General features: G+C 50.1%; 2 protein-coding genes across 5 annotated transcripts; one reads left to right on the top strand and one right to left on the bottom strand.

The window, feature by feature from the left end:
• Positions 1-1,358: 1,358 nt before the first annotated feature.
• On the top strand, positions 1,359-8,313 carry LOC138098012 (testis expressed protein 56-like). The gene is made up of 3 exons (XM_068994211.1): positions 1,359-1,551; positions 7,105-7,300; positions 8,040-8,313. The coding sequence occupies exons 1-3, from the start codon at positions 1,359-1,361 to the stop codon at positions 8,311-8,313; spliced, it is 663 nt and encodes a 220-aa protein (XP_068850312.1).
• On the bottom strand, positions 7,916-25,609 carry ECI2 (enoyl-CoA delta isomerase 2). Of its 4 annotated transcripts, XM_068994295.1 has the most exons (12): positions 25,511-25,574; positions 24,608-24,749; positions 24,353-24,433; positions 22,478-22,631; positions 20,139-20,237; positions 19,740-19,928; positions 19,448-19,517; positions 16,125-16,227; positions 15,302-15,422; positions 10,684-10,773; positions 9,233-9,376; positions 7,921-8,633 (listed from the first exon to the last, which is right to left on the bottom strand). In XM_068994295.1, the coding sequence occupies exons 4-12, from the start codon at positions 22,583-22,585 to the stop codon at positions 8,478-8,480; spliced, it is 1,080 nt and encodes a 359-aa protein (XP_068850396.1). In that variant the 5' UTR covers positions 22,586-22,631; positions 24,353-24,433; positions 24,608-24,749; positions 25,511-25,574; the 3' UTR covers positions 7,921-8,477. The 4 variants fall into 4 exon arrangements, with proteins under 4 accessions (XP_068850394.1, XP_068850395.1, XP_068850396.1 ...); XM_068994293.1 differs by lacking the exon at positions 24,608-24,749 and having other exon boundaries at positions 7,916-8,633; positions 25,511-25,563; XM_068994296.1 differs by lacking the exon at positions 24,353-24,433.

Here is a 25,609-nt window from a genome sequence, read left to right as displayed (position 1 = left end):
GGATCTTCTTGACCCAGGGATCGAACCCAGGTCTCCCACATTGCAGGTAGATGCTTTACCCTCAAAGCTATGCAGGAAGCCCAGTTTTTGCCGTGGCTTTCCCTGTTTCTGACCATTCGGCAGTGTCCAGCCAGTTCATGGAACAGACCAACTATGGTGAGCCTGGCTCAGTTGGGGCCTGGCCAGGATTACCTATAAAAGATTTCATTATTTGCATTTTTGCCCAATTTCTGGGAGTAGTTCTTGGCAACTCCTGTCTTTCTTGGGGGTTGTGCTTTCAGGTGTGGTGGTTTAAGATCATTTAGTATGTCTGCTTTTGTTATTTATTTATTTTTATTGAAGTGTAGGTAATTTGCAATGCTGTATTAGTTTTAAAGGGCTTCCCAGATGGCACTGGTGGCAAAGAACCTGCAGAAGACGTAAGAGATTTGGGTTCCATCCCTGGGTTGGGAAGATCCCCTGGAGGAGGGCAAGGCAACCCACTCCAGTGTTCCTGCCTGGAGGATCCCACGGGCAGAGGAGCCTACGTGTACATCAAAGCAATTCGGTCACACACACAACACACATACACATGCACACATATGCATTCTTTTCTGAGATTCTTTTCCGTTCTGTCGAGAGGCCGTTGCAAGCCACCGAGTGCAGCCCTCTGTGCCGCCAGTAGGCCCTTGTTCTTTGCCTGCTTGATCCTCCGTCTGCTTTCGGACTACGATGGAGAACGGCTTCTCTAGTAAAGCTGGAGCTGAGCATCTTTTGTTTGCTTCCTTTTGTCTCCTCGTGTTAGTCTAGGTCAATAGGGAGAGAGTTGGTCTAAGAAAACAAGCAGCAGCCGAGCTTCTTACCTGGGTTAATCTGGACATGTCCTCGGCCGTGGATGATGACGCTCTTTCCCTGGTTCTGCTTGGAGACCTCGCTGCTGTAGCCACACTCCCCGGGGCCAGGTAGGTCTGCGGAGCCTTAATTAGATTCACACAAGGTGCCCAGCTTCCACTGGGGGCCGGATGGGAACATACCACTGATGTGCGCACACTGGGTTCCCCTCCTGTAGGAAAGCACCCTGCCTTCCTTAGGTATCGCCCGTGTCTGGACAGGAAACAGGTTTCTGCCTAAAATCCCCCTCAGACTCGGGATATTTGTGAAAGGCGAACTTCCTCTGGGTGGAAGATGCGAGGCGCACACTCAGGGTTCCAGGCTGAGCTCTGGGCCATTGTGACCCTCAGAACGCTCAGCAGCCAGAGGGCAGCAAAGAGGGCCCATGGCGCCTTCCTGGAGATGATGGAGAGCCTGGAGCGAGCCGCTGCCAGGGCCTCCCCCGCCCTGCTCTCCTGCCGCTCTTCTCCGTAACTCAGAGGGTCATCATGGGGACAGCCAGGAACAGCCAGGTGGAGCTGAAGCTGCCGCTCCTCGAAAAGCCTAAGACCCCGAAAAACTACAGCCACCCTGAGGTTCTCCGTCACACCTTTGAGACTCTGTCCAACCTTCACAAGCTGCTTCCCAATCATCTGATGGAGCTGCTCCACTCCTGCCAGAGTGAGGAGGACAAGAAAAAATGTATGTGGGCAGAGGGCAGGCGCCAACTCTTTAGGAAGCCTGCAGTTTATCACGGTACCCACGCCCCTTCTGTAGTCATGCGTGGCTGTGTGCTAAGCTGCTTCGGTCACGTCCGACTCTTTGAGACCCTATGGACCATAGCCCGCCAGGCCCCTCTGTCCGTGGGATTCTCCAGCAAGAATGCTGGAGTGGGTTGACGTGCCCTCCTGCAGGGGACCTTCCCAACCCGGGGATGGAACCGTCTCCTGCGTTGCAGGCGGGTTCTCTACCACTAAGGCCACTGGGAAGCCCCTCTGGTCACGAGTGAGAAGCTAGTCCTGCAGAGCAGGTGTGGTTCACGCCTGAGACCTCGACCATGTCCATCCTTTGTGCTGTGGGGCCACGTGCTCAGAGCTCACGCGCGGGTCACCTACACACTGCCTTTCCCAGCACCGCCTCCTGCTCTTTTGTGAATCTGGAAAGACGGGAAGGGGCCTAAGTGACAAAGGCCAGTGAATGTACAAGTTCGTTCCTAGATCTGGTTTTAAGCTTAGTGGGATAACCTCCCAGTTAAAGGTCAGGCTTTGAAGTTTACCCCTTGCTCTGTTTCCTACCCCTCCTTCTTCCTTTTTTCAGGCTTGCACCATCCTGGAGGAACACTGTTCTCCCCCAGGCCTTACAGGCTTTGCAGTGTGCAGTGGCTGCCCCTCCTGGATTAGTTAGGGAGGGTGATAACTGGACTGATTTGCAGAGTTGGGTGGAGCCTGCCTCCCCGTTGTTCGAGCTCAGGTGAAGGGCAGAGGTAGATGGTAGCCACAGGCCCCCGGGGCCTTAGGGAGTGAAGTGGCAGCTGCCACACTGATGAAGACACAGGTCCTGGGTAGGAAGGCGGGTATCGCAGTGATGATTTTAGAACATAAGGCTGCTTTGGTGATTTGTCTTCTGGTGGTGGCTTAGTTGCTAAGTCATGTCTGACTCTTGCGACCCCATGAACAGAAGCCTGCCAGGCTCCTCTGTCTGTGGGATTCTCCAGGCAAGAATATTGCAGTGGGTTGCCATTTCCTTCTCCAGGGGATCTTCCCAAGCCAGGAATCGAACTGGGTCTCCTGCATTTTGTCTTCTGATTAATCCCTAATCCCTGTACAGTATTGTGAATCAGTCCCAAGATCCAAAGATTACATAGCAATCAAGAAAAGTGTAAGGGCCTCATAGAATAGACAGACATTATACACTGGCAATTCACAAGATGAAATACAAACCGCCAATAGACATGAGAGGTGTTCAAACACTCTGGTAATCAAGGAAGTAACAGAAAACCAAGGAGGGGGTTTTTCCCTGTGGTCTTGTGGCTAAGACTCCAAGCTCCCAGGGCAGGGGAACTGGGTTCAGCCCTTGGTCCAGGAACTCGATCCCACATGCCACAGCTGAGATTTTGCAGGCTGCAGTTAAAGATCCCGCTTGCAGTGACAAAGATTCAAGCTCTTCCGTGCTGCAACTGAGACTCAGTGCAGCCAAGGAAAGAAAGAAATATTTTAAAAAAGATAAATTGAGGAGATATTTTTAAGCCATCAGAGGGGTCAAATTTTGTAAGATCATTAATGATAAACACGTGGGGAAATTAATACCCTCACAATTGATGGTATGTTCATTGCTTCAGGCTTTTTCGAAGGTAATCTGAAAGTCTTTGTCAAAGTTTAAAATGTATGTTGCTGGCTTACTGAATGAGCTCAGTAAAGAGTAAGCAGAGTGTCCTGGGACTGCCAGAACGTAGACCCACAGACTGGGGGGGTTAAAGCAGCGAATGTGTGGTCTCATGGCCTGGAGGCTAGAAGTCCAGAGCCAGAGTGTCCGCAGGCTCTGAAGCGGCTGGGAGAGGACCCTTCCTTGCCTCTTCCTGGTCTCTTGAGTTTGCTGGGAATCCTTGGTGCTCCTCGATTTACAGACACATCACTCGACTCTCTGCCTCCGTTGTCTCAGGAGCGTCTGCACACGTGACACCCGTCTTCTCCGTGTGCGCGTCTGTCTTCCTACGAGGAGCACCATACTGGATTAAGAAACTGCTCTGCTCCAGAAGAGGGCTTCCCGGGCGGTGCTAGCAGTAAAGGACCTGCCTTCCAATCCAGGGGACGCAAGAGACTCGGGCTCAACCCCCGGAGTAGGAAATGGCAACCCGCTCCAGGATTCTCGCCTGCAGAATCCCCATGGACAGAGGAGCCTGGTGGGCTACAGTCCATGGGGTCGAACAGAGCTGTACACGACTGAGTGACTTAGCACACACACTGCCCCAGTATGACCTCATCTTAACTACATCTGCAGGTTATTTCCAAGTGAGGCCACATCCGGGGATACTGGGGCTTAGGAGATGCTCCAGTCCCCAGCACTACAGCACCTTTGCCTAAAGAAATCCTCACGTGCCTAAAAGAATGCTTAGCTTTTTCTGACATAGATAAGTTTGTTGTTCATAGTTGGGTATCTGGCGCCACTGGATGCTTTTCAGACCTTGTGGGCTTGAACAAAACTGAGCCAACAGAAAAATCCGCAATACATCCTGTTAGATGCGCGTGTCCTTCAACTTGGCAATTCCACTTCTGCTTAGTGACCTAGAGAAATACTGGCCCACCCTGCACAGAGATGCAAGAACAAAGGTGTGTGTCGAAACACTGTTTATACAGGTGAAAAGTTCTAAAAAGCCTATTAGCATTCAACAACAGAATGGTTAAACAGACACATTCATACTGTGAAATACTGTTAAAAAGACAGCCGATACTAACATATCTACAAAACACACTGCAGAGTTTTAATAACAATGATTCCATTTTTGCCAAAAGAAGACTGTAAATTCATAGATGAAAATATGTACATGACTGTTTAGAAAAGGGTTCTAGAAGGAGACACAGCAAATTCGGGACGGTGGCAGGATAGCGAGAGGAAGAGGTTCCTTTGACTGTTGTTGACTTTGAACTAAAAGGCCCGCCCAGTATTTCTCCAGCAAAGATGGCTTTACTCGGTATCCACGAAGTGCAAATCAGCAAACCACAAGGAAGTCACCACACGGCAAAGACAGGGGAACGCTTTCTCGGAAGGTAAAGGAGGTTGGGAGGGAAACAACAGGAGCGAACAAACCGGCTGAGTCCTGCGGGAGAGGAGGGGGGCGGGTCTTTCTTCTTCCGATTTGGGCTCCGCTGTGGACACAGGGCTGAGAGCGCCCCCTGCTGGTCTCCTGGCTCTGAGGTTCATTAATTTTCTGCACTGTGTACACCGCTTCCCTGGAGAAGGCGATGGCCGCCCACTCCAGCTCTCTTGCCTGGAACCTCCCGTGGACGGAGGAGCCCGGTAGGCTGCAGTCCATGGGGTCGCGAAGAGTCGGACACGACTGAGCGACTTCACTTTCACGCATTGGAGAAGGAAATGGCAACCCACTCCAGGGTTCTTGTCTGGAGGATCCCAGGGACGGCGGAGCCTGGTGGCCTGCCGTCTATGGGGTCGCACAGAGTCGGACATGACTGAAGCGACTTGGCAGCAGCAGCAGCATACTGCTTCCCTGGTGGCTCAGACAGTCAAGAATCTGCCTGCGACTCGGGAGACCTGGGTTCCATCCCTGGGTTGGGAAGATCCCCTGGAGAAAGGAAAGGCTACCCACTCCAGTATTCTGGCCTGGAGAATCCCATGGACAGAGGAGCCTGCAGGGCTACAGTCCATGGGGTTGCAACGAGTCAGACACTACTGAGCGACTTTCACTCACTGTACTTAAGCTGTTAAATTTTATTTTAATGGAAGTCTTTCCATCCATCTTTAATTTTTGTAATTGAAATTCAGTTTTAAAATTGAAAATGGAGTGAGCGTTTATGTGAGGTTGGAGAAGAGGGTTTTGATTTCTGAACGATATTCCAGTTATATGTTGATTGTTTGTTCTCCTAGCCTTCCAGTGTCGACACAAATAGGTGTTGACACGCCTTTAGCAGTTGGTGGTGATCCTGCCATGTAGGCTTTGGTCCCCTGAATTATCAATAGATTTGAAATCCTGACAATCAAGCAGACCCTACGCTCTTGCTGTTGGGCGGCGGGAGCCTGAGGGAGGCTGGGCCGCCCAGCTGTGTGGTCATGGGGCTCAGGAACCGCCGCGAGAACCCTGGCCTTCGTCCGCAGGCGGGAACCCCATACTCAGGCCTGCTATTGAGTCACTTGGTGTGATTTTCTGGCCTCTAAGGATGAAGCTGATCACTGTCATTATACCATTTAGTTCACTTAGTCTGCATGAGGCAATGTTCCTGGGGGTCTCTACCAATTACCCTGCCCGGGAAGGACCTTCAGGGATCCAGCCAGTGGAATAACGGGGGCTGGATGAGCTCTGATCTAATTCCGAGTCTGATGCAGGGCCTCTCTGAATCTCTTGAGGTGGCTCAGCTCCTCTTCCTGCTGCAGCTGTGTGACAGCTTCTTCTCACCTGAATGGGTTGCAGAGATGCTCAGAGCACGGCCTGCAAACTGGCTTTTGCTTCTCAACGTGTCACTAGTTGGCAAAGAGATAAAAATCCTGCCCTGCAAGGTAACTCAGCTCTGTCAGTAAATGACGTGCATTTTAACTGACTTCCCTTCTCCCTCCCTCTTTTCTTTGGAGGGGGAGAGATGGTTTTGATGAAGGAAGGAAGCGGTGTCCTGGAACACATTCTGACACAAGTTCTGTCTCACGGCTGACGGGCGATCTGATTATGGGCCATCCGTGTGAAGCAGCGCGTGTGCCGTCGGGGCAGTGTGTGGTTACTATCACTGAAGCACTTGCCCTTTGAGAGTCACGGACAGATCACACCAGAGAGCCTCAGTGCCTGCCCTGTGCGGTCCTTCACTCTCTGCTTGCTGGGCGTCTCTCAGACATCCAGGCCCAGGCTAAGGTCTAAATGCTGCTCACTGGTATTTTTGGAATGAAGAAATGGCAGAGCTAAGTAGCAACTAAATGGCACGAATAGCCGTTCTCAAACCAAGCCGAGATGGGAAGGAACACCGAGTTACTCCAATGCTCGCTGCACCAGGGCCTCCCTGGGGCTCACGTGGTGAAGAGTCTGCCAGCTGGAGAAGGAAATGGCAACCCACTCCGGTACTCTTGCATGAAGAAGCTCTTGGACAGAGGAGCCTGGGGGGCTACAGTCCACAGGGGTCACAGAGTTGGACAGGACTGATCGACTGACGCACAAAATGGAGGAGACACTTGCTGGCGTGAGGGTACACTTACCTGTTCTCGCATCTCCTGCAGGAAGCAGGATGGGGCAGGCAGGATGGGTCCCCACCCCCACCCCCCTTCTGGAAGTCTTAGGGCCTCAGTGCCTGCCACAGTTGGCCTCGGGCAAATAAAAGACAAAGTTGTTTACTGGCACACACACACAAAAATCTGCCTGTAGTGCAGAAAACCTGGGTTCAATCCCTGGACTGAGATTCCCTAGAGAAGGGAATGGCAACCCACTCCTGTATTCTTGCCTGGAGAATTCCACGGACGGAGGAGCCTGGAGGGCTACAGTCCAGGGGGAGGTGTCGCAGAATTGGAGACGGCTGAGCGACTAACACCAATTTATTCTATTACTAGGTGAGAATTCGGAATTCTCTGGCTTAGAAAGGATCTTGGAAAGACATCAATTTCCAAGAGAGATTAATCTGACCCCCAAACCAAGCAGTATGCCCCTGTGGAGAAGGAGGCAAAACAGCGCCAGTCAAGGGCGGAAGAAATGCCGCCTGTGGAGTAAAAGCACGAAGGAGCCTCCGACGTCGACCACAGTTGTCAGGTAGGTGGCTAGCCTTGTCCCGGGCGGGCCTGTTTAGAGATGTTACAGGATGACCGCGAACCCCATGCCTTAGCTAAAAAATGACTTGAAGTCGTCTCTGGCGTATGTGGTTGAGTGTGAAAACAAGCTCTGCTCTGCGTAAAACACAAGCTGCCTCTTCACCCTCCGCCGCACCCAGCATCTGTAGGCATGCTCAGAGACGGAGCAGGCATGTGGGATCCCCGTGGGCCGCCGCATTCCAGGTCGGGGAGTGGAGACCTAGCTGGGCTGGAGTGGGATTCTAGGGACCCAGCCACTGAGCTGCAGGGCTTTTGTGCTGCACAGGTCAGGAAGCACCAGCCCGCCCCAACACGGCCAGGGACCCAGGGTGCAACCCTGAGTGGCCGAGCCGTGCCTGTATTCCTAGTCCGCCAGATTCCTTCTTTTTCACGTAAATGCGCACAGCTATACATTTTCCCACTCAGCACCAATTTTACTGTGCCCCGTAAGTTGTGTTTTTATTAGATTACAAGGACAGTGAAGGCAGCTTTCAGATGTGTGTTTTATAAGGGACCATCTTAAATGAGAATGAAGACGGGACAATAACATGAGGAAATAACCACTGATACGGAATATCACGTTCCTGGGAAACGGTCTAATTCTCCACATCTTTTCGGCAGATGATAGGGGTGGAACGAAACTAAGATTCTAACTGACCCTCTGACAGTCCTGCTCCTTTCTGCCCATTCCTCCCTGTCAGATGGCTGAAAAAGAACATGCGACCCATCGAAGACCTTGCCTCGGTCACGCAGAGGTTGTCGGTGTTCGGGCCGATAGAGTCGGTGACTCTGTGTGGACGGCAGAGTGCCGTGGTGGTTTTCAAACACGTGGTCTCGGCCTGCAACGCGGTGAGCGCGTTGCAGAGCAGGGCGCCGGGCAGCCTGTTCCAGTGCGCCTGGCAGCAGCCGTTCATGTCGCGAGAGCTGACCCTGCCCCTGACCAAGGGCCCACAGAAGTTCCCCAAGCGCGCTTGACATCATTTGTCTTCCATCAAGGCTCCGGCACAATACAATCATAGCAACTGGTATTTAAGCATTGAAAGAAGGCACAGCAAGCTTTATTCGGCTCGGGGGCTGACAAGCGGGAGCAGCGGTACAACGCTTCCCTGGAGGCGCCCGGCTCTGCTGCCACGCGGCCGTCAGAGCTTCGTCTTTCTGGACAGGAAGCTCGCGACGGCGTTCATGCACTCGTCTGACAGCCACCTCTCCCTCAGGACATTGCTTTCTTCCGCGTTGACCGCGTGCAACTTTTCTTTCTCCCTGTTTCTGATGATCTGCTTGGAAATTCTCATGGCCTGAAAAGTCAAAACCAACAGTTAGCTGAAGGGGTGTTCTAAGAGGAGTTAGGATCATTCTAGAATTCTGATGACTGTGTGGCTCCGTTGTTCCTTTGATCCTGTGACACCTTATAAGGAAGACAGGGCTTCTCGAGCGTTCGTGTGTGCACACGTCACCTTGGCAGGTGTGGGGCGGGCCCTGTGACCGCTCACTTCTGGCTCCAGGACTGCATTCTGAGCAGCGAGGATATGAGAGTTGCTCACCAGCGGGCACGTGTGCAAGTGCAAGTGTCCTCGCGAAGCTCACCTATCTATCTGCCTGCTCACCTGGGTTCGAGGCCAGAAGTCCCAGCAGAGGTGGCTGGTCAGCCTCCTCAAAGTCATGCCCAGGAAGAACTGCCCCTCTGTCTCCACAGCCCAGAAGTGGAACGGCCATTTGGTAAGTTTCGTAAAAAGTCAGTATTTCGAACGTTATTACGGCTACTTTTAATATCAGATTTACATGTGCTCAGAGCAAGTGAAGGTGTCTGGTTTGTTTTTAAATTGCCTATTTAAGGCAAACGGTTCTTGCAAGTGAAACAAACAAACAAACACACGGAAAAATCCCGAATACTAACATTTGGGGGGAGCTTTGAATATGCTTTCAGCCTGGCCCAAACTTCTTTCTGAAAAGTGCTGTCGGGAAAAACTTCGGTAACGAGTCCTTGGGCACATGCTTCCTGGGCCGTTAACTTCTTCCCAAAAAGGAGCATCTCTGCCGCCTGGAATGAAAAGCAAGGTTAGGACGTGACTTCAGTGAAGAAAGGCTCAGTAACTCAGAGTGAGCTCCTCTCAGCAGACACGTGGCCATTTCCTTCGGTCTTTGAGAGTGCCAGCATTTCTCATTAAGGGAGAAATTGATGACCCCACAGGCAATGCTGTGCAGGCTGTGTGCCGAGACCGTCAGGCTTTCGAGAAGGCTTGTGGAGTTTGCTGTTGTGTGTCTGTGTTGGGGAGGTAAGAGCTGGGATCTGGAGCAGAAATGCCAGATACTGGGTCTATGACAAACGGCAGCTATGATTCCTTGTTTCGTACACAATAAACAATTACAACAAAAAATGGCAACTCATGGTCACAGAGAATGACAGCCGGCGTTTAGAAACAGCAACGGTCAAAATCCCCTTCCCTGGAAATTCACACAGTGGTCTGGCTCTGGGAGGCCTGCCCAGGGAGTCAGATGAGCTCTAATTAACTGGAGGAAGGTGATGAGGGCTAACGTTCAGGTCCTAACAAAACTGGGGTCACTGAGTGGGAATCTTTCTCTATGTTCTTCAAAGACTGTTCCACAGCCAAATGCTCTAAGCCTTCGAGTTGGGTCTGCCCGACTTTTCAAGTTCAAATCTGTGTAACACTTCAGGGAATGTGTCGGAAGAAAGAGATTTAAAAGGGGGATTCCTCAGTGGCCTAGTGGTTAGGATTCTGGGCTTTCTCTGTTGTGGCCCAGGTTCAATCCCTGCTCGGGAAACTGAGATCCTGCAAGCCATGCGTCATGGCCAAAAAAAAAAACTTTAAAAAATCCACATTTTTTCCCCATGGAAATCTGACAGCAACAGGCAAAGGCTCCATCCCCACTCCTCTCTCAGATCTCAGAGGATGTCTGCCAAGCCTCTCCCACCCCTGGGGCCCCGCCCCATCACGCTCCCCTTGGGGTCCTGCACACAGACGGTGGGCACTGAGGCTTCCACCAACGCAAGGACAGGCTGGAGCAGCCACAGGTCCCTGGGTGCCCACCCTGCCCTGAGCAGGCTGGAGAGAAGGCTGGAGAGGCCAGGGCGGCTCCAGGCGCAGGGGCACCCAGCTCAGCGTGACCCACTGTCTGCGGAGCGGCAGACCGAGTGCCAACCCCCTCCACACGAGACCCTCCCCACAGCCCGGCTCCTCTTTTTAAAACTCTCGGATCTGCGGGGCAGATCATGTGCTTCTGTGTCGTCCCTATTATCTATTATCGAGGGAAAGAACAGGGAGTACGGGACGGCTTTTGGAGTGGAGAGACTTATTAACATTTATTTTTAAGGCTTCTGAGACCTACCTTGCTTGAGCCCATTATCTTGGGGAAAGTGTAAGAGGAACAGCCTTCCGGACTCTGGCCCAGGTGACTGAATGGGGTGTGAAAGGTTGCCTTTTTGGAGAGAAAAAGAGAAAAGAAAATCATCTTTTCACATGTGATTTCAAAAACATCGCCATCTGTCTGTGTCCTCCTTGCAACGCTTAACTGAAGCCCTTTATCGTGTCACAGGCAGACCTCACTCCACCGACCTTTTGCTTTACTGTGCTTCACAGACACTGCTTTTTTCTTTTTTAAAAAAATAAATTGAAGGTTTGTGGCACCTTTGTATCAAGCAGGTCTATCCATGCCATTTTCCCAACAGTTCTATTTTCAAATTAAAATGTTTTTAAAACATTTTAAAATAGCTCATGGTTTTTTAGACACAATGCTATTTGCACACTCAACAGACTGCACTATGATGTAAACGTAACTTCTCAAAGCAGCGGAAAATCAAAAAATTCCTTTGACTCACTTTCCTGTGATATTTGCTTTATCCCAGTGGTCTTGAAGTGGACCCACAATATCTTCAAAGTGTGCCCATATACACACAAATTGACTCTCTGAACATACACAGTTTGATGAGTTTTAAACACATGTATAGTCATGTAGCCACTACCATAGTCAAGATATAGAATATTTCTATTGCCCGTAGTGGTAACGAACTTGCCGGCAGGAGGCATAAGAGACAGAGGCCCGATCCCTGGATGGGGAAGATCCCCTGGAGAAGGGCATGGCACCGACTCCAGTGTTCTTGGCTGGAGAATCCCGTGGACAGAGGAGCCTGGTGAGCCACAGTCCGCGAGGTCGCAGGGTCAGACTGAGCGCACAGCCTCAGGTTCCTCGTGCCCTTCTGCAGTCAGCCTGTTCCTCTCATGCCTGAGCCACCACCGATCTGGGCTCTGTTCCTACAGTTTGGCCCTTTCTCAGATGTGTACAAATGGAATCATGCATCCTGCACCCTCTTCTCCTTTTTCAGGCCTCTGTCCTTAGCAGAAGGCTCCTGAGTCTCCACGTTGCTGTCTCATGTACCATGATTTTGCTCCTTCTTTCTGAGCGGTACTGCATCGGATGGGTGTGTCAGGAGCCATCTATCCACTCACCAGTTGAAGCCACGGTGGCATTTCCAGTACTCTAGATATTGTAAGCTTACGGTGAATGTCTATTTTCAACTCTCTCAGGTAAATGCCCAGGCGTGCAATTGCTGGGCTGTGTGGTAAATGTGTGGTTTAACCAAGAAGCTGCCAGACTATTTTCAGAGAGGCCGCACCATTTAACACCACCACCAGCAGTGTAAGTTCCAAATGCTCCAAGTCCTCCCTAAACCTTGTCATCAGCATCAGCCTTTTCAGAGCGTCGCCCACTCTCATCGGGGTGTCCTGGTGTCTCGGTGTGGTTTTAATCCCTTGGTGGCTCAGCGGTGAAGAATCCACCTACAGTGTGGGAGACCTGGGTTCGATCCGTGGGTCAGGAAGATCCCCTGGAGATGGAAAAGGCAACCCACTCCAGTATTCTTGCCTGGGAAATCCCATGGACACAGGAACCTGGCGGGCTACAGCCCATGGGGTCACAAAAGCATCACACATGACCGAGCAAGTAAACAACAATGACTAATGACACTGAGCATCTTTTCACGTGTTTATCAGCTATTTAGTGCCTTCTTGGGTGAAGTAATTTGCAATACTTTGACCACTATTTTTAAGTTGGCTTGGTTATCTTTTTATTATTGAGCTGTAAGAGTTCTTTACATGTTCTGTTTACAAATCCTTTTCCTAATGGTGTCTTTCTCATATTTTCAAGAGCCAGTTATACTTTCTTTTCTGTGAGCCGTATTATTCCTCTCCAGCTTGCGTTGTTGATCCATCACTTTACTAATTCATTTTAAAAACTATACTAGCAAGGTTAGCCTCTATTGCTGTTTTCTCAATTGTCTTGATTTTGCCCCAGAGGTTTTTGATTGGCTTTAAATACCCAAAACTACTTTAATATTGGTTATTTAGGCTACAGAGTCAGTCAGTTATTCGACTACAATAACTGTGTTTTCCTAGATGTCAGAAATATTTTTGTGTTTCTTGATGAATGAAAAGTTCTTAGGAAATTAACTTATAATTGACAATTCTGTGAACAGTATATTTAGACTTCATTTTCCATAATCAGACATGGCTGAGGTTTTTTTCAATGAATACTGTTAGAAGATAAAAACATATGATGTGCAACACATACAAGTCAAAATAATAAAAGTATAAAGAAAACAGATATTAAAGTCACCTGCCTTCTCTTTTGCCCCCAAAAGAAAGCCTTTTGGAGAAAATGTGCTGAGAAGGAAGGAACATAATCAGAAAACAAAGAAGGAGCCAACCCTGGAAAGCGCCACAAACAGGTACATGGAAAGCGAACGATCTGAGGCATCTAACTCACTTATACACATGATCATAAGCAACACTGAGCTAACTGTCAGGAATAAGAGCAATAGAGGCAGAGACGGTTAGATACGGCGTCAGGCTGCCTGGTGACCCTGGAGCTTCTTGACCTCTGTGCCACGGTTTTCTCATCTGTGAAATGGGGATGAGAGCCCCTGCCTCACGGGGCCGTTACTATGGGCACTTACTGAATACGTGTAATGGGCGTCAGCAGAGTGTCTCCTGTGGACTGACCACTCAATTATCTAGTATTGTTATGACTTCCACCTTTTCATGAGCTCAAAGGGGAAATGAGCTGTTTGCTGATGGAGACACTAATAGACGGGCGTGACCTACTGTCCATAATGAAGAGTAATTGGTTATGTGGGTTAGATGTTGGCCCACACTTAATATGGTGTGCATTCAAGAAGCCAGGAATGAACAGATCCTATCACAGCTTCTTTCTTCTGAGTCTTCCTCTGATTTGAAACGAAATCTTGGTTTAATTCAGTTGGGTGAACTCCCAGCAGTGGTCACTATTTGTCAAATATCTTACTGTGGGCCCGATCTGTCAGCATATATAATACACACACATTTCCCTCTGATTTCAATTTTAATTTAAGTTGTATCATAAGACGGAGTCCTGGGAATCTTTAAAAAGATGATGCCCGTGACAGTCACCTGGAATCTAGTGGGAGGATAAGATGCAAGCATGACACTGTTTGGCTTTCAAGTCCTACAGAAAGAGACCGCCAAGCTCAGGCCAGGAACTTCTGCTCTCACCCTGCTCAAGGCAGGTCAACTGATGGGGCATCTAACACACAGAATGGGACTGAAGACTGAATTTCTGCCTTTGGGCAGAAAGTTCTACCTACAAAGGTTAGGTAGCCAAGTGTCTAGAATTGCACTTGCTATTTTTACGGGGAAATTATTAATGAGTATTAGATCTGACAATATGCCCAATCAGATTGAAAGGAATCCAGTCAAAGATGGAGCAAGGAGTAAAGGACCCTTATAAATGGCCCTGTTACTGGAGAAGGTACCTCCAACAAAACCAGGAATCTCTTCAGCGGCAAAACCCAACTGTTCCTTGTAAGGATACGTGTACGTCAGCAAATTTCATTGCCACAAAAGCAAGAGTCACTTTAAAACTCTGATAACCCTAAGAGGTTGTTATTAGTTCTACAGGAGAAGTTCTAGGGTCAAAGTGCTAAGATAAATGTTTACCACATCTCTGTTTATAAGGGAAAAAACTAGACATGCTAGGGTTCCAGTGTCAGGGACTGGTTAAATTAGGTAAGCTAAATAACCCAAATGTTAGCACTGCTTATCTCTGAGTGGGGAGAGGAGTGATTTTATTTTTAAAAAATGTTTAGCATTTATCTACCTGGCCACAGCAGGTTTAGTGGTGGCACGCAGGCTCTGCACTGTGGCACGAGGGGTCTTTAGCTGTGGCATGCAAACTCTTGCTTGGCACATGGGGTCCAGTTCCCTGGCCAAGGGTGGACCTGGGCCCCCTGCATTACGAGAGTGGGGTCTTCGCCACTGGACCACTAGAGAAGTCCCAAGGAGTGATTTTTAAATCAACTGTTTTCCTTGTACTTTTCCATATTTTCCAAATTTTTATTTTCTGCTATGACCTACATTACTGCTACAGTTGGAGCTGAAGTGCAAATCTATGTCATTCAGTGGTGGGCACGAGGCAGTGACTTCTCTGAGCTTCGGTTTTCTTATCTGCTAAGGGGGGCGTGAAAGTAGGTGCCGCCCGAAAGTCCTTTCCTAGTCTAGATTTCTAGACTCCAGGGTTCATTCACACTGAAAAAAAAAAAGATCAAATAACTCACTTGCATAACCTTCAAAGCTGCTCTTTTTTTTTTTTTTTTCACCCGTGCTTGCAAGTCTGAAGGTCTCCCGACTATTTTAGAGCAAAGTTGAATGAGTCTTGTGTCAAAGGGTGAGAGTAAACAGAACCCAAAGGGCTGGGACAATGCTCGAGGCAACACTGGTGTTTAGGAAAATTCAGGTTAATAGTGAAGGAAGAATAAAGCATGGCAAGGAAGACTAGTTCTTTGGGGAAAATGTAACTTTCATCCCTTCTAACCCCGACCGCATGCCCTCTGTTTGCTATCGGCAACGCCAAAGCAGCCTTTGGAGGAGCGTGTCTTCACCAGCCTGACACCACTCGCTTCTGCCGGCGGACTTACCCGGTCGGTCGCGTACACGACGTCAAACAGCCCGAGGACGGTGACGGAGATCCCCACGGCCGGACCATTGACCACGGCCACCAGAGGCTTCGGGAAGTCTATGAAACAGTTGACGAAATCCCTGCAGACACGGAAACAGACAAGCGTGTTGAGCTGTTTGCAACAGCTTCACCGAGGTACAAGCAGGGCCGGGGTCCGGAACGCGCTTCTCTGTGGGGGCTGGGGACGTTTCCACCTCCGGGCGCCTCCCCGGCCTGCAGCCTGCGATTCACCCGGGCCCCGTCTGCAGGGCACTGGAGGGGTGCCTGCAGGGGCCCCGGGGCCGGCCTCAGTCCAGATCCTGCGTCCTGGGCCTTCGGTCAGGGCCGTGAGCCAGCGGCCAACTCGGAGTCGGCACGGGCCGCGGGGTCCCGGCGTGCTGGGCAGCAGGGTGCTGGGCAGCAGGGTGCTGGGCAGCAGGGCCCATCTCCAGTCCCCTGCGCGCAGCGGTCCCGGCAGCGAGGCGCCCCCAGCCCGGGAGACGGCGCTCGGCTCCTCCGCCTCGGTGCGGCGGCGGCGGTGCTGTCGCTAAGTCGTGAGCGCCACCGCCTCGACGCGGAGAACCGAGCGCGCGCCGGGAGCGGGCTGCCGGGCCCCGGTCGGCTCCGTGCGGAGCGCCCAGGGGAACGGGAGTCACCGCGAGGAACCAGACGCCCTTCCTGACGGCGGCCGGACAAGCACGCTTGTCGGAAGTCACAGCCGACCGCACGGAACCCGTGTCTCTCTTTTCCGCAAGCTCAGACCCTGATGGACGGGCGAGCGCCCGGGGCGGACGGCCCCTCACCTCAGGAGGACCTCGCTGCTCCTGGCCATCTCCTCCGGGCCGCCGGCCGGCAGGTTCGTGAAGTTGGTCAGGTCGTTCCCGCTGCAGAAGTAGTCCCCGCTGCCTGCGAACACAAGCACGGCGCCACTCCCGCGCCCCGCGCCGGGCGCCTCCCGCGCCGCGCTGCGCGAGAGCGCCGTGAGCCCGCGGCGTGCCCGCCCTCGCTGACCGGCCCGCTGCATTAAGGACACGCGGACGAACCAACGCGGCTGGGCCACGAAGGGACGCGAGCGCCGCAGCGGGGCTCTGATCCCACTGGGGGGCTCGGGGAGGGGCTTTGCCGAGGCGGGGACACCGGCACTGAGGCCTGAAGGGCGGACTGGGGAGGGGGGACGGGGGCGGGAACAGCGCGTGTGAGGCTCTGGGGCGGGTCACCCGGCGCTCGATGGGCCCAGAGAGGCACCATCACAAATGGATGCGTTCAGCCTGCTCTTCTCGGTCCAAGACAGGTGAGTTAGAAGGGAAAGCAGAATTTAGGGAATCTACATGACATGAATTAGAAAGGCAAGTTTAATCGACATAATTATAACCCTACACCTTAACAATCGAGAGTGAATTAACTTTTAATTCTTAAAATTTTAAAATTTAAACATTTATTGTTATTACTTGACCAGGCTGTGTGGCCTACGGGATCTTAGTTTCCCTGACCGCGGATTGAATCTGTGTGCCTGGCACTGGGACCAGGGAGGGAGTTGACCACCAAGGATGTCCCTGAAGTTACTTTTTAAGTGTTTCTGGATGATATAAAAAAAAAAATTGGTCATTTTTTTTGCTTCTTAATCTTCAAGGTAGATATTTCAATATACATCTAGTATACATGAAATTTTAACAGATTCTAAAAAAAATCAGAAAAACTGATCATCTCTGATTATAAGCTAGGAATTGATAACAGAACTGCAAAACAAACAAAAATCCTTTCTGAAAACTGAAGGACCTATTATTACAATGCTTAGATGAAAAGAATAGGAAACCAAAGTGAAGGGTATATAGAAAATAACTATGGAACAAGCATGTGAGCTAAGTCACGTCTGAGTCTCTGTGACCCGTTGGACTGTAGCCCACTAGGCTCCTCAGTCTATGGAGAGTCTCCAGGCAGGAATACTGGAGTGAGTTGCCATGCCCTCCTGGAGGGGATCTTCCTAATCCAGAGGTTGAACCGGTATCTCTTCTGTCTCCTGCACTGGCAGGCAGGTTCTTTACCACTAGCGCCACCCGGGAAGCCCAGAGAATAAGCACTATTTCTCAGCACTTAATCTTTCGGTTTTCTTACTTGTAAAATACTAGTAATAATAGGGCCTAATCTCATAGAGTTATTGCAAGAAAGCTTAGAAGAGTTACAAATTAAGAAAGCTACCAAACAAATTAAAATGCTTAGCCCAGTGCTCAGCAAACATAAAGTATGATGCACTTGTTGGCCGTTATGACCAGTTATTATGAAACTCAGCAGTTTCACTTCTACAACATGGATATCTTTGCACATTTACTGAAAGATGGATGTCTGAGGATATTCCTTGCAGCATGATTTTAATAGCAAAAGAATAAGTACAATCCACCTGTTCACTGACAGAGGAATGATGACATAAATTATGGGGTCCTGAAACTTTCATACTTTGCAGTCCTGCAGAGGAAAACTTAGACGTGCAGGTGCTGACTGAGAACAAATTTTCAGGACATGCAGTTAGGACAGAAAGGTGGGTGTAGTATGTGTGTCCTCTTCTGTTTATAAAATGAGGGGCAGGGAGAACCACACACACACACAGGCAGTTTCTAGAAGGCTCAAGAAAAGCTGATGTATCTTTAGGATGCAGGACTGGGGTTTCTACCTTAGTTACTTGCCATTTCATAGTCTTTGGATTTTTAAGAAACGATGTGCCTGCATTGTACGTTTAGTTTAAAAAGTGTTAACTAAAAAATCAGAACCTGTTCTTCTCCTGCACCCAGCCAGTGCTGTCTCTGGACTGTTCCTGGTGCCTTCCTTCTTCTAGGCATACACGTGGGATGCCAGAGCATCTTCGCGTCTTCCCTGCTTCGCCGTTTCTCATTAGCTGTTAGGTATCTTTCTCCTCACCTCTCTCTCACTCTCTCTTTTTCACTAAAAGTGCTCTGATATAATATTATATATTTTACAAATTTCAATGAGAATTAAAATCACTCCTGGGAATTCCCTGGTGGTCCAGTGGTTAGGACTCTGTACTTTCACTGCCAAGGACCGGAGTTCAATCCCTGACTGGGGAACTAAGATCCCACAAGCTGCGTGATGCAGCCAAAAAAGAAGATAAATAAAATAAAATGACTCCTGCTTCTGCCACACCAATACACACAGCAGGAGCTCCCACTCCCCAAGTGCCTGTGTGAGCCCTGCCCTGCACTGCCTCATGTCACCATCTTGACCACTCTGCGAGGTTAGGAAGACACTGTCTTCTCCATTTAGGAAGCAGAATTCACCCACGAGTAGTAAGAAGTGAAGCTGGGGTTTAAACTCAAGTTGATCTGAGTCCAGAACCTTAGCCTTCACCGCTACATACATGCAAAGCCCCTACCAAGTTCAATCATCAAGTTCTCATCAGCCCAAGCCCACCAGCATCCGTGTTTTCCAGTTATTCTCACAGTGCTGATATAATTGCTAATGTTTTATTTCTTAAATGTTTTTCTATATGGTTAGTCTCTACAGTTACACTTTTTAATGCTTTTGCAATACACAGTCTACAGGACGTTCTGTCATGTGGTTTATTATGGTCATTTAGAGGATTTAGAATGTTTTGGGAGATTCCTGTGTCAAAGTATGTGAACATTTTACATATTGTCAAATGCTGTCTTTTTAAAAGGTACCTAACACTTTTTAAAGTCATTTATGCTGCTGTCAGCTAGGGGCATTCATTCTACTGTGACCTTGTCAAAATTCAGTATAGTATAAAATTTTGCTAATTCAGACGAGCATTAATATAAACTGGTATCTCATCGTTTGTATTTGTGTTCTTGCTTATTAGTCTGGTTGCATTTTCCTTGTTTCTTTGATGCCAAGACTTTCTCATACAAACTGTCTATTCATTTTACTCACCAATTTATCTAACAGGTTTAGCGCTTTTCTTACCAAATTGTACCTGCTTTTTACATGATAAAGATATCAGTCCTATGTCTTCCCATATTGTTTATGTATTTAAGAATGAGGGTATCTCAGCACTAGAAAGATGACAGAGCTTGTTTATTCAATTCCCTTTCTAGGAGAAAATCCTCCCCTGCCCCCAAACAGAAATCTAATTAAGAAATCCAAGGAAATGTCTTACCTGTTAAAACAGTTATGACTGACTCATCCTTGCTTGCAGCCTGAAGTGCAGCTATGATGTCATGATACATCTGCGTGAAAGAGGGAAGACGAGGAAAGGAGAAAACTGAAAACGATCATCCCCACCCAGTGGGTCCGCTCCACGTCGGTCTGCAAGCCCGCTCTTTGCAAAGTACCAAACGCTTGCCTGGGCTGTATTTACAGAACCAAAAAGGATGCTGATACTCTACCGTTTTTGAGTGAAACAGAGGAGACAAGACAAGCAGGATGGACTCCCGGGCAGATGGTGTTACCTGAGTGGTGAGAGCATTTTTTTTGGTTGGACGGTTCAGCCTGATGGTGGTGATGCCGGCTTCGGAGGTCACCACCAGGCTATCGCTTTCCGGTTGCTTCCTGTCTGCTGCAGGGGCCTCTGGGCTGAGGGACTCAGAGGAAGCAGTCAGCTTGGACACCAAGTCCACGTAGTTCTGTCGGGCAGCTTCCTAAAGAGAGGTGGTGATTTCAGCCCAGTTAATGAACAAGCATTTTGAGACACTTCCTGTCCTAATAAGTACATCTGGCAATGAAGGTCCTGGTTGGATACAGGGACCTCTATCCCCAGAAGGCTCATCTTTATGTCTTAATAGGGAGAAACACCCACCTCCCTTAGGAGCACAGTAAGTGAAATAAAAGCAGGATGGAAGTCCATGTACCTTGGACAGACTGCCAAGAGCACTCCATGCATCCCATTTGGTCTTATTGATAAAGTCCAGCATACCTGGTTTGGGCACGTTGCAAGGTCCTTCAGTGGCCTATGAAAGGAGAGGGGCAATTACTGGTCAAAGGCACATGCAAACTGGACCTTAAACAGCTGAGATCCGTAAAATGCACACTGGCGTGATGGTGCCTCCCCTCCCAGGTAGCTTCACAAGGCAGAGACTGGCCTGAACTTTCCTCTCCCTTGCCCTCTCTTTGATGCTGCCGCTAAAAATGTACAAACAGGAGAAAAAAAGACTGGAGAGCCAAAATACGCTCTGATGGGTTATCAGTCCCTAAAGTTATAACTGCCTGCGTATGAACATAATGCAAGATCAGCGTTTGGGGAAATGCTTTCAACAAAGTAATCGTTCGTTAGGTTTGCATTGATGGTTCAAGCAAACAATCTTTGGAGGAAACTAGCCAACCAACATTTAGAAAACATGGTATATCCTGAAAGCTCATTCAAAGGTACCACTCCCCACCAATTCCTCCCAAATCTGTGGTGGTGGATGTCTGGTAAGGGAGCAACAGAGTTGCCCCTGGAGGGGGGCGGGGGCGGGGGTGGGCACCAGAGCCACCGGCCCTTAAGACACTTAATTGAAGGACATGCAGCTGGAGGGGGGTAAGTGCAGTGAGTGTTTTGAAATTAAAAAATATATATGCACTATTCTTTTCAGAAATGGCAACTTAAAACTCCATTTACTAACCACGCTTTTAATTTTCATAATATAACTAGCTAAAAGAGAAAAGAAGAGAGAGGCTTTGAAAGACAAAGACGGTAAAGGAGGCTAAGATGGTCCGAAGAAAAAGACTGATTTCTCAAGAGTTAGCCATCGGGGATGCTAGAGGCAACACGGGCCGTAAGACTGCCCCCCACTTCTGACACATGGGTGTGAGACCAGGGGCTCCTGAAAGTGCTGACTCGGGGCAATGATGGCTCACAGGACACACTCTCCTCCTCTCGGTTACCGGTCATTGCAGGCGGGGTGGGGAAAAAAAGTGCGGACGTGAGTGTGCCCCGCCCCCACCGGCCTCTGCAGAGTGAGGACTGTGTACCCTCCCAGTCTCCGAACTGGCGTGTGACACACACACAGAGTCCCGCTCACCAGGGAAGCTCATCCAGGCCTCCTTGGTGTTCAGAGTTTTCCCTGGGGCTCCGCCACTTCTGAGTGACTCTCTGTAACTGCAGCCTCTGCTCCAAACCCCACTGTTACTACCTGGGGGGGCCAGTCCCCTCTAAATCCCATCCTTAGACTCTCCAGGCAAACAAAGACTCAGTCTATCATGCTTGGCATTTCAAGGGCTTAGAAATTACCTCCCAGAAGCCAAGGGCGAGGGTCAGACCCCTGTGGGGCAAGGTTAAATTCTTTAATGTACACACTAGTATCAAAGTAAGAGGGGCTCACAGGGATCACAGAAAGAGAAAAAGAGAGGACACAGGAGCCCAGAGGGTCTGACTTTCTGGATAGTTTTCAGACACTGTAACTGAAAACTCAAGTTTTGAAATGTTTTTATAAAGATTTTCAAATATATGTAAGAGTAGAATATTATAATGAACTCCCAATATTCAGCCCCCAAATTCAATTCACTCTCATTTTTGCTATATTTGCTTCAACCATCCTTTTCTTTTCCGTTTTGCTTAATTTTTTTGGAGAATGGCAAACACCACACCATTTTTCACTCCATGTACTTAGTATGCACTCCTAAAAAAAAACAAAAAATCAATTTTTCTTATATAACCATGATGCTATTAAGAACAGTTCGGCAGCCCACCAGGCTCCCCCATCCCTGGGATTCTCCAGGCAAGAACACTGGAGTGGGTTGCCATTTCCTTCTCCAATGCATGAAAGTGAAAAGTAAAAGTGAAGTCGCTCAGCTGTGTCCGACTCCTAGTGACCCCATGGACTGCAGCCCACCAGGCTCCCCTGTCCGTGGGATTTTCCAGGCAAGAGTACTGGAGTGGGGTGCCATCGCCTTCTAGGTGTCATCTAATACTCAATCCCTATTCAAGTTTCCCCAGCTGTCTCAAGGCCACTCTGATGGCTGGCTGTTGCTTGCTGTTTCGGTTGTTGTATCTTTGAAGTCTCTTTTACTCCGCAGTGATCCTAAGGAGTGACTATTTGCCTTAACAGCGCTCTGAAATCTTATCTAATAAGCTCTCATGCATAGTCTTTAGAGGAAAGGCAGCGACGCACCTACACGCTCAGGCTGCCTTCTCAGGCAACAGACAGCGTGTCTATCTGAGGACCCATGTGCTCAAGATGCTTCTCTCTCAAACACCCGTGGCGCTTACCTGCTTGTAGAGTGCGTAGAGTTTCAGCTTCACCTCATTGCCTGGATCCTCCTTCAGGAGCTTCAACTGGCTCACCGCGTTGTTAAAGTCCTTCTGGCTGGTTTGCATGGCGGGGCCACCCACGTGCAGCCCAAGGGCTGGGACCTGCAGGGGGCTGCAAACCGGCACGCGGGTTCCTAACTGTTTCCAATTCCTCCACGCCAAAACGCTACATTTCTCCAGTGATATTTTCCTCGCACTTGCCCCAGCTACCTGGCTGCGAATGGTTAGTGGCTTCCAAACCGGTCCCTAGATAAGAAATCCAGAGAGGAGCTAACTTCGGTAAGGAAGGCCCTCAGAGATAAAAGCAGCCAGAAGCCAGGGAGCCCAGAGGCAGGAAGTAGATGAGAGGCCTGGGAGGAGGCAGGGGGCAGGAGCGCTAGGCAGGCTCTGAGGGCTGCCAAGCCTCTTGCGCAACTGAAGTTGTTTTAACCCACTTGATGATGGCAAAGAGCAAAAAAAATGTTCTTTTTAGAAGCAAAGCTGTTTTATGAGGGACCTCCCTGGTGGTTCCATGGCTAAGATGCTGCGCTCCCAATGGAGGGAGCCTGGGTCTGATCCCTCGTCAGGGAACTAGATCCCACACGGTGCAAGACCTGGTACAGCTGAAAACAAGCAAACAAAACTGGTGAAGGGACATTCAGACTGTAAATGCCCAGAGTTTGTGGGGATGATCTGAGTTTCAGCCTGGGTAGAGCTCCCCTCTGCTGATCTAAATAACTCTCTAAGACCTTGGGGGCACTAGTTCCTGCCATGGTGAAGGGGACTCATCAGTAGTGGTAAAAGCTAAACAGGGGCACCATGGAATCCGCCTGTCTGGCCACCCCAGCAAACTGCTCCAGCATCGAGACACTTTTATTTTGAGGCTGGCAGCTGGACATTATCTCTTGGAAAAGAGAAAGTTGCTCAGTCATGTCTGACTCTTTGTGACTCCTCAGGCCACAATACTGAAGTGGGTAGCCTTTCCCTTCTCCAGGAGGTCTTCCCAACCCACGGACTGAACCCAGGTCTTCTGCATTGTAGGTGGATTATTTTACCAGATGAGCGAGCCACAGGGGAAGCCCAGCTCTTGGATGGCAAAGTCAAAACTCTTTCCTGGCTTATTAAGAGACACTATCCTGTATACTTCTGGCTTGTGAAATGATTATACTTCCCGCCAGGAACCCGTGTCAAACAGAACACTCGACAAGACAGTCTCAACCTCTGAGCATAATGGCAACCCACGCCAGTATTCCTGCCCAGAGAATCCCATGGACAGAGGAGCCTAGAGGGCCACAATCAATGGGGTCGCAAAGAGTCAGACACAGCGAGCGCACATGCACCCCACAGACAAAATGAGGATACCGAGGCCGCGGGGGTAAAGCACGCGGGAAGAGCGCAGCGTCCCAAGGTCCGGAAACCGCGTCTGCAGCTGAACCTGCGTCCCTCTGGAACCAAGTTTCCTGACCGACTTTGTGAGTCGTCCTGCCCAAAATCCTGTCCCCTCTCTCGTCCCCTCTGACCTCAATGCTGGGCAAACAGCGCTATGAAACCAGTCAGACCACTAAACCCACTGCTGCCGATACTATCGTTCTTGCACTAAAACTGCCGTTCTAAACAGCCCCCAAAACATGCAAACTCAGGCTATTTCTCCAGAGCAGGATAAGCCCACAGACCTCCAAGCCACGGACCACCTGGCCAGAGTCATAAACCAGAGACATCCAGTGATTACTCTCACCACTTCAATAATTAACTTCAGCTTCTCTGCTCTTCCCCCTCCTCCCCCCGGCAAAAACCCTGAGGGGGTTTCTGTGGCTGCTTCTCCCACTCCCTTGGGGTTCTGCAATAAATCCTTACTTTGCTGCCAGCTCCTGCTGCTGGAACCTGGTCTTCTGCTCCAAGGGCACAAGAAGAGCCTTTCGTTCTATGATGTAGTCACTGATTAACAAAGTATAAACTTTAATCAGGTCAATGCCTAACTCTGCTCAGCAAACATGTGCGTCTCAGCACACACACAGATAACAGGAGGGGAGAAGAAAGGTAGGTTTTCAGAAGGAAAACTGGTTGGTGTTGCAGATAGCTCTTCTTTCCTAAGAGAGGTGGAGGACCTACCTGGGGGAATCTACTTGGCCTGGACGCTAGGCTGTGAAGCACCCTGAGCAGACACGCTCAGTCCTCACCTCCAGAAGTCTAAAGAGCCAGCAGCAGAGTGGGGACAGCAAGCGTGGCCAGGTAAGTCCTTTTTAAGCACACACTGTAAGCAGAGGGAAGGGAAAAGCATCACAGCACAGCAGTGAGGTCACAAACAAACAATGGATGTTCACAGCAAAGACTCGCATCCAAGTTACAAATAAACCCCAAACATAACAAATGTATCACCTCCTCTGCAATAATGTAACAGTCTAAATCCTACACGAATCTGGCAGCTGGCAAGTTTCAAGTAGAAAACGAACAGAAAATTTGAAATGTCAATAAAGGCCGAAATGTGCTCCCCCCCTCCAAATACGATACAAACGTATTTATTTTAAAATCGAGTTTTAAAAACAATTACAAAGCACGACCGTTTAATACATAAACCGGGAACGTGCCTCTCCACGGAGGCGGCTGGCGCGCCGTGCGGTCTCCCCGTCGCCTGTGTGCCCCGGGTCCGGCCTCACGTGGGCCGCCGCGCGCCCCGCCAGAAGTCACCCGGAGGATGTCCTCCGCGAAGCACCCGAGTCACCCCCCGGACTGCGGGGGGGTCCTCTGGAAGGCCCGACCCGGCAGGCTGCGCACAAGTCTCCCCACCCGCCCGGGGCGGCGTCTCCGAGCCCGGCAGCGGCCGGCGGGGCGGGACCGGGCTTGGCGGGCCAGACCTCCTTCGGGCCCCGAGGACGGCGAGCGCGAGGCGGCCGCCTGAGGTCACGCTCCCCGGCCAGCCCGCGTGGCCCGCTGCGGCAGGAGGAGGAGACAGGCAGCGAGCTCCCGCAAGGACGCGGCGTCCAAGTGCGGCGCTGGGCCCGGCTCAGCACGTACCTGCGGAGAAACCCGGAGTACCAGCACCTGGCGAGCCGGCCGGCCATCCCCGCCATGGCCGTTCGAGGACAAGGGCGGCACTGCCCGGCAGGGCGCCGG

Source organism: Capricornis sumatraensis, chromosome 22 (genome assembly GCF_032405125.1).
Source record: "Capricornis sumatraensis isolate serow.1 chromosome 22, serow.2, whole genome shotgun sequence".
Classification (NCBI taxonomy): Eukaryota; Metazoa; Chordata; class Mammalia; order Artiodactyla; family Bovidae; genus Capricornis; species Capricornis sumatraensis.
Note: the sequence above shows the minus strand (reverse complement) of the source record. Positions and strands in the feature narration are given on the sequence as shown.

Excerpts from the sequence above, each read along its gene's own strand:
- LOC138098012 (XM_068994211.1), top strand. The coding sequence starts at position 1,359 with ATGGGGACAGCCAGGAACAGCCAGGTGGAGCTGAAGCTGCCGCTCCTC. Across the intron at positions 1,552-7,104 it reads TGAGGAGGACAAGAAAAAAT|GTGAGAATTCGGAATTCTCT; the intron begins GTATGTGGGCAG and ends TTCTATTACTAG. Across the intron at positions 7,301-8,039 it reads ACGTCGACCACAGTTGTCAG|ATGGCTGAAAAAGAACATGC; the intron begins GTAGGTGGCTAG and ends CCTCCCTGTCAG.
- ECI2 (XM_068994293.1), bottom strand. The coding sequence starts at position 25,557 with ATGGCCGGCCGGCTCGCCAGGTGCTGGTACTCCGGGTTTCTCCGCAG. Across the intron at positions 22,632-24,352 it reads CAGCAGGAGCTGGCAGCAAA|CCCCCTGCAGGTCCCAGCCC; the intron begins GTAAGGATTTAT and ends GCCGGTTTGCAG. Across the intron at positions 8,634-9,232 it reads ATTCAAAGCTCCCCCCAAAT|GCCATGAGAATTTCCAAGCA; the intron begins GTTAGTATTCGG and ends TTGACTTTTCAG.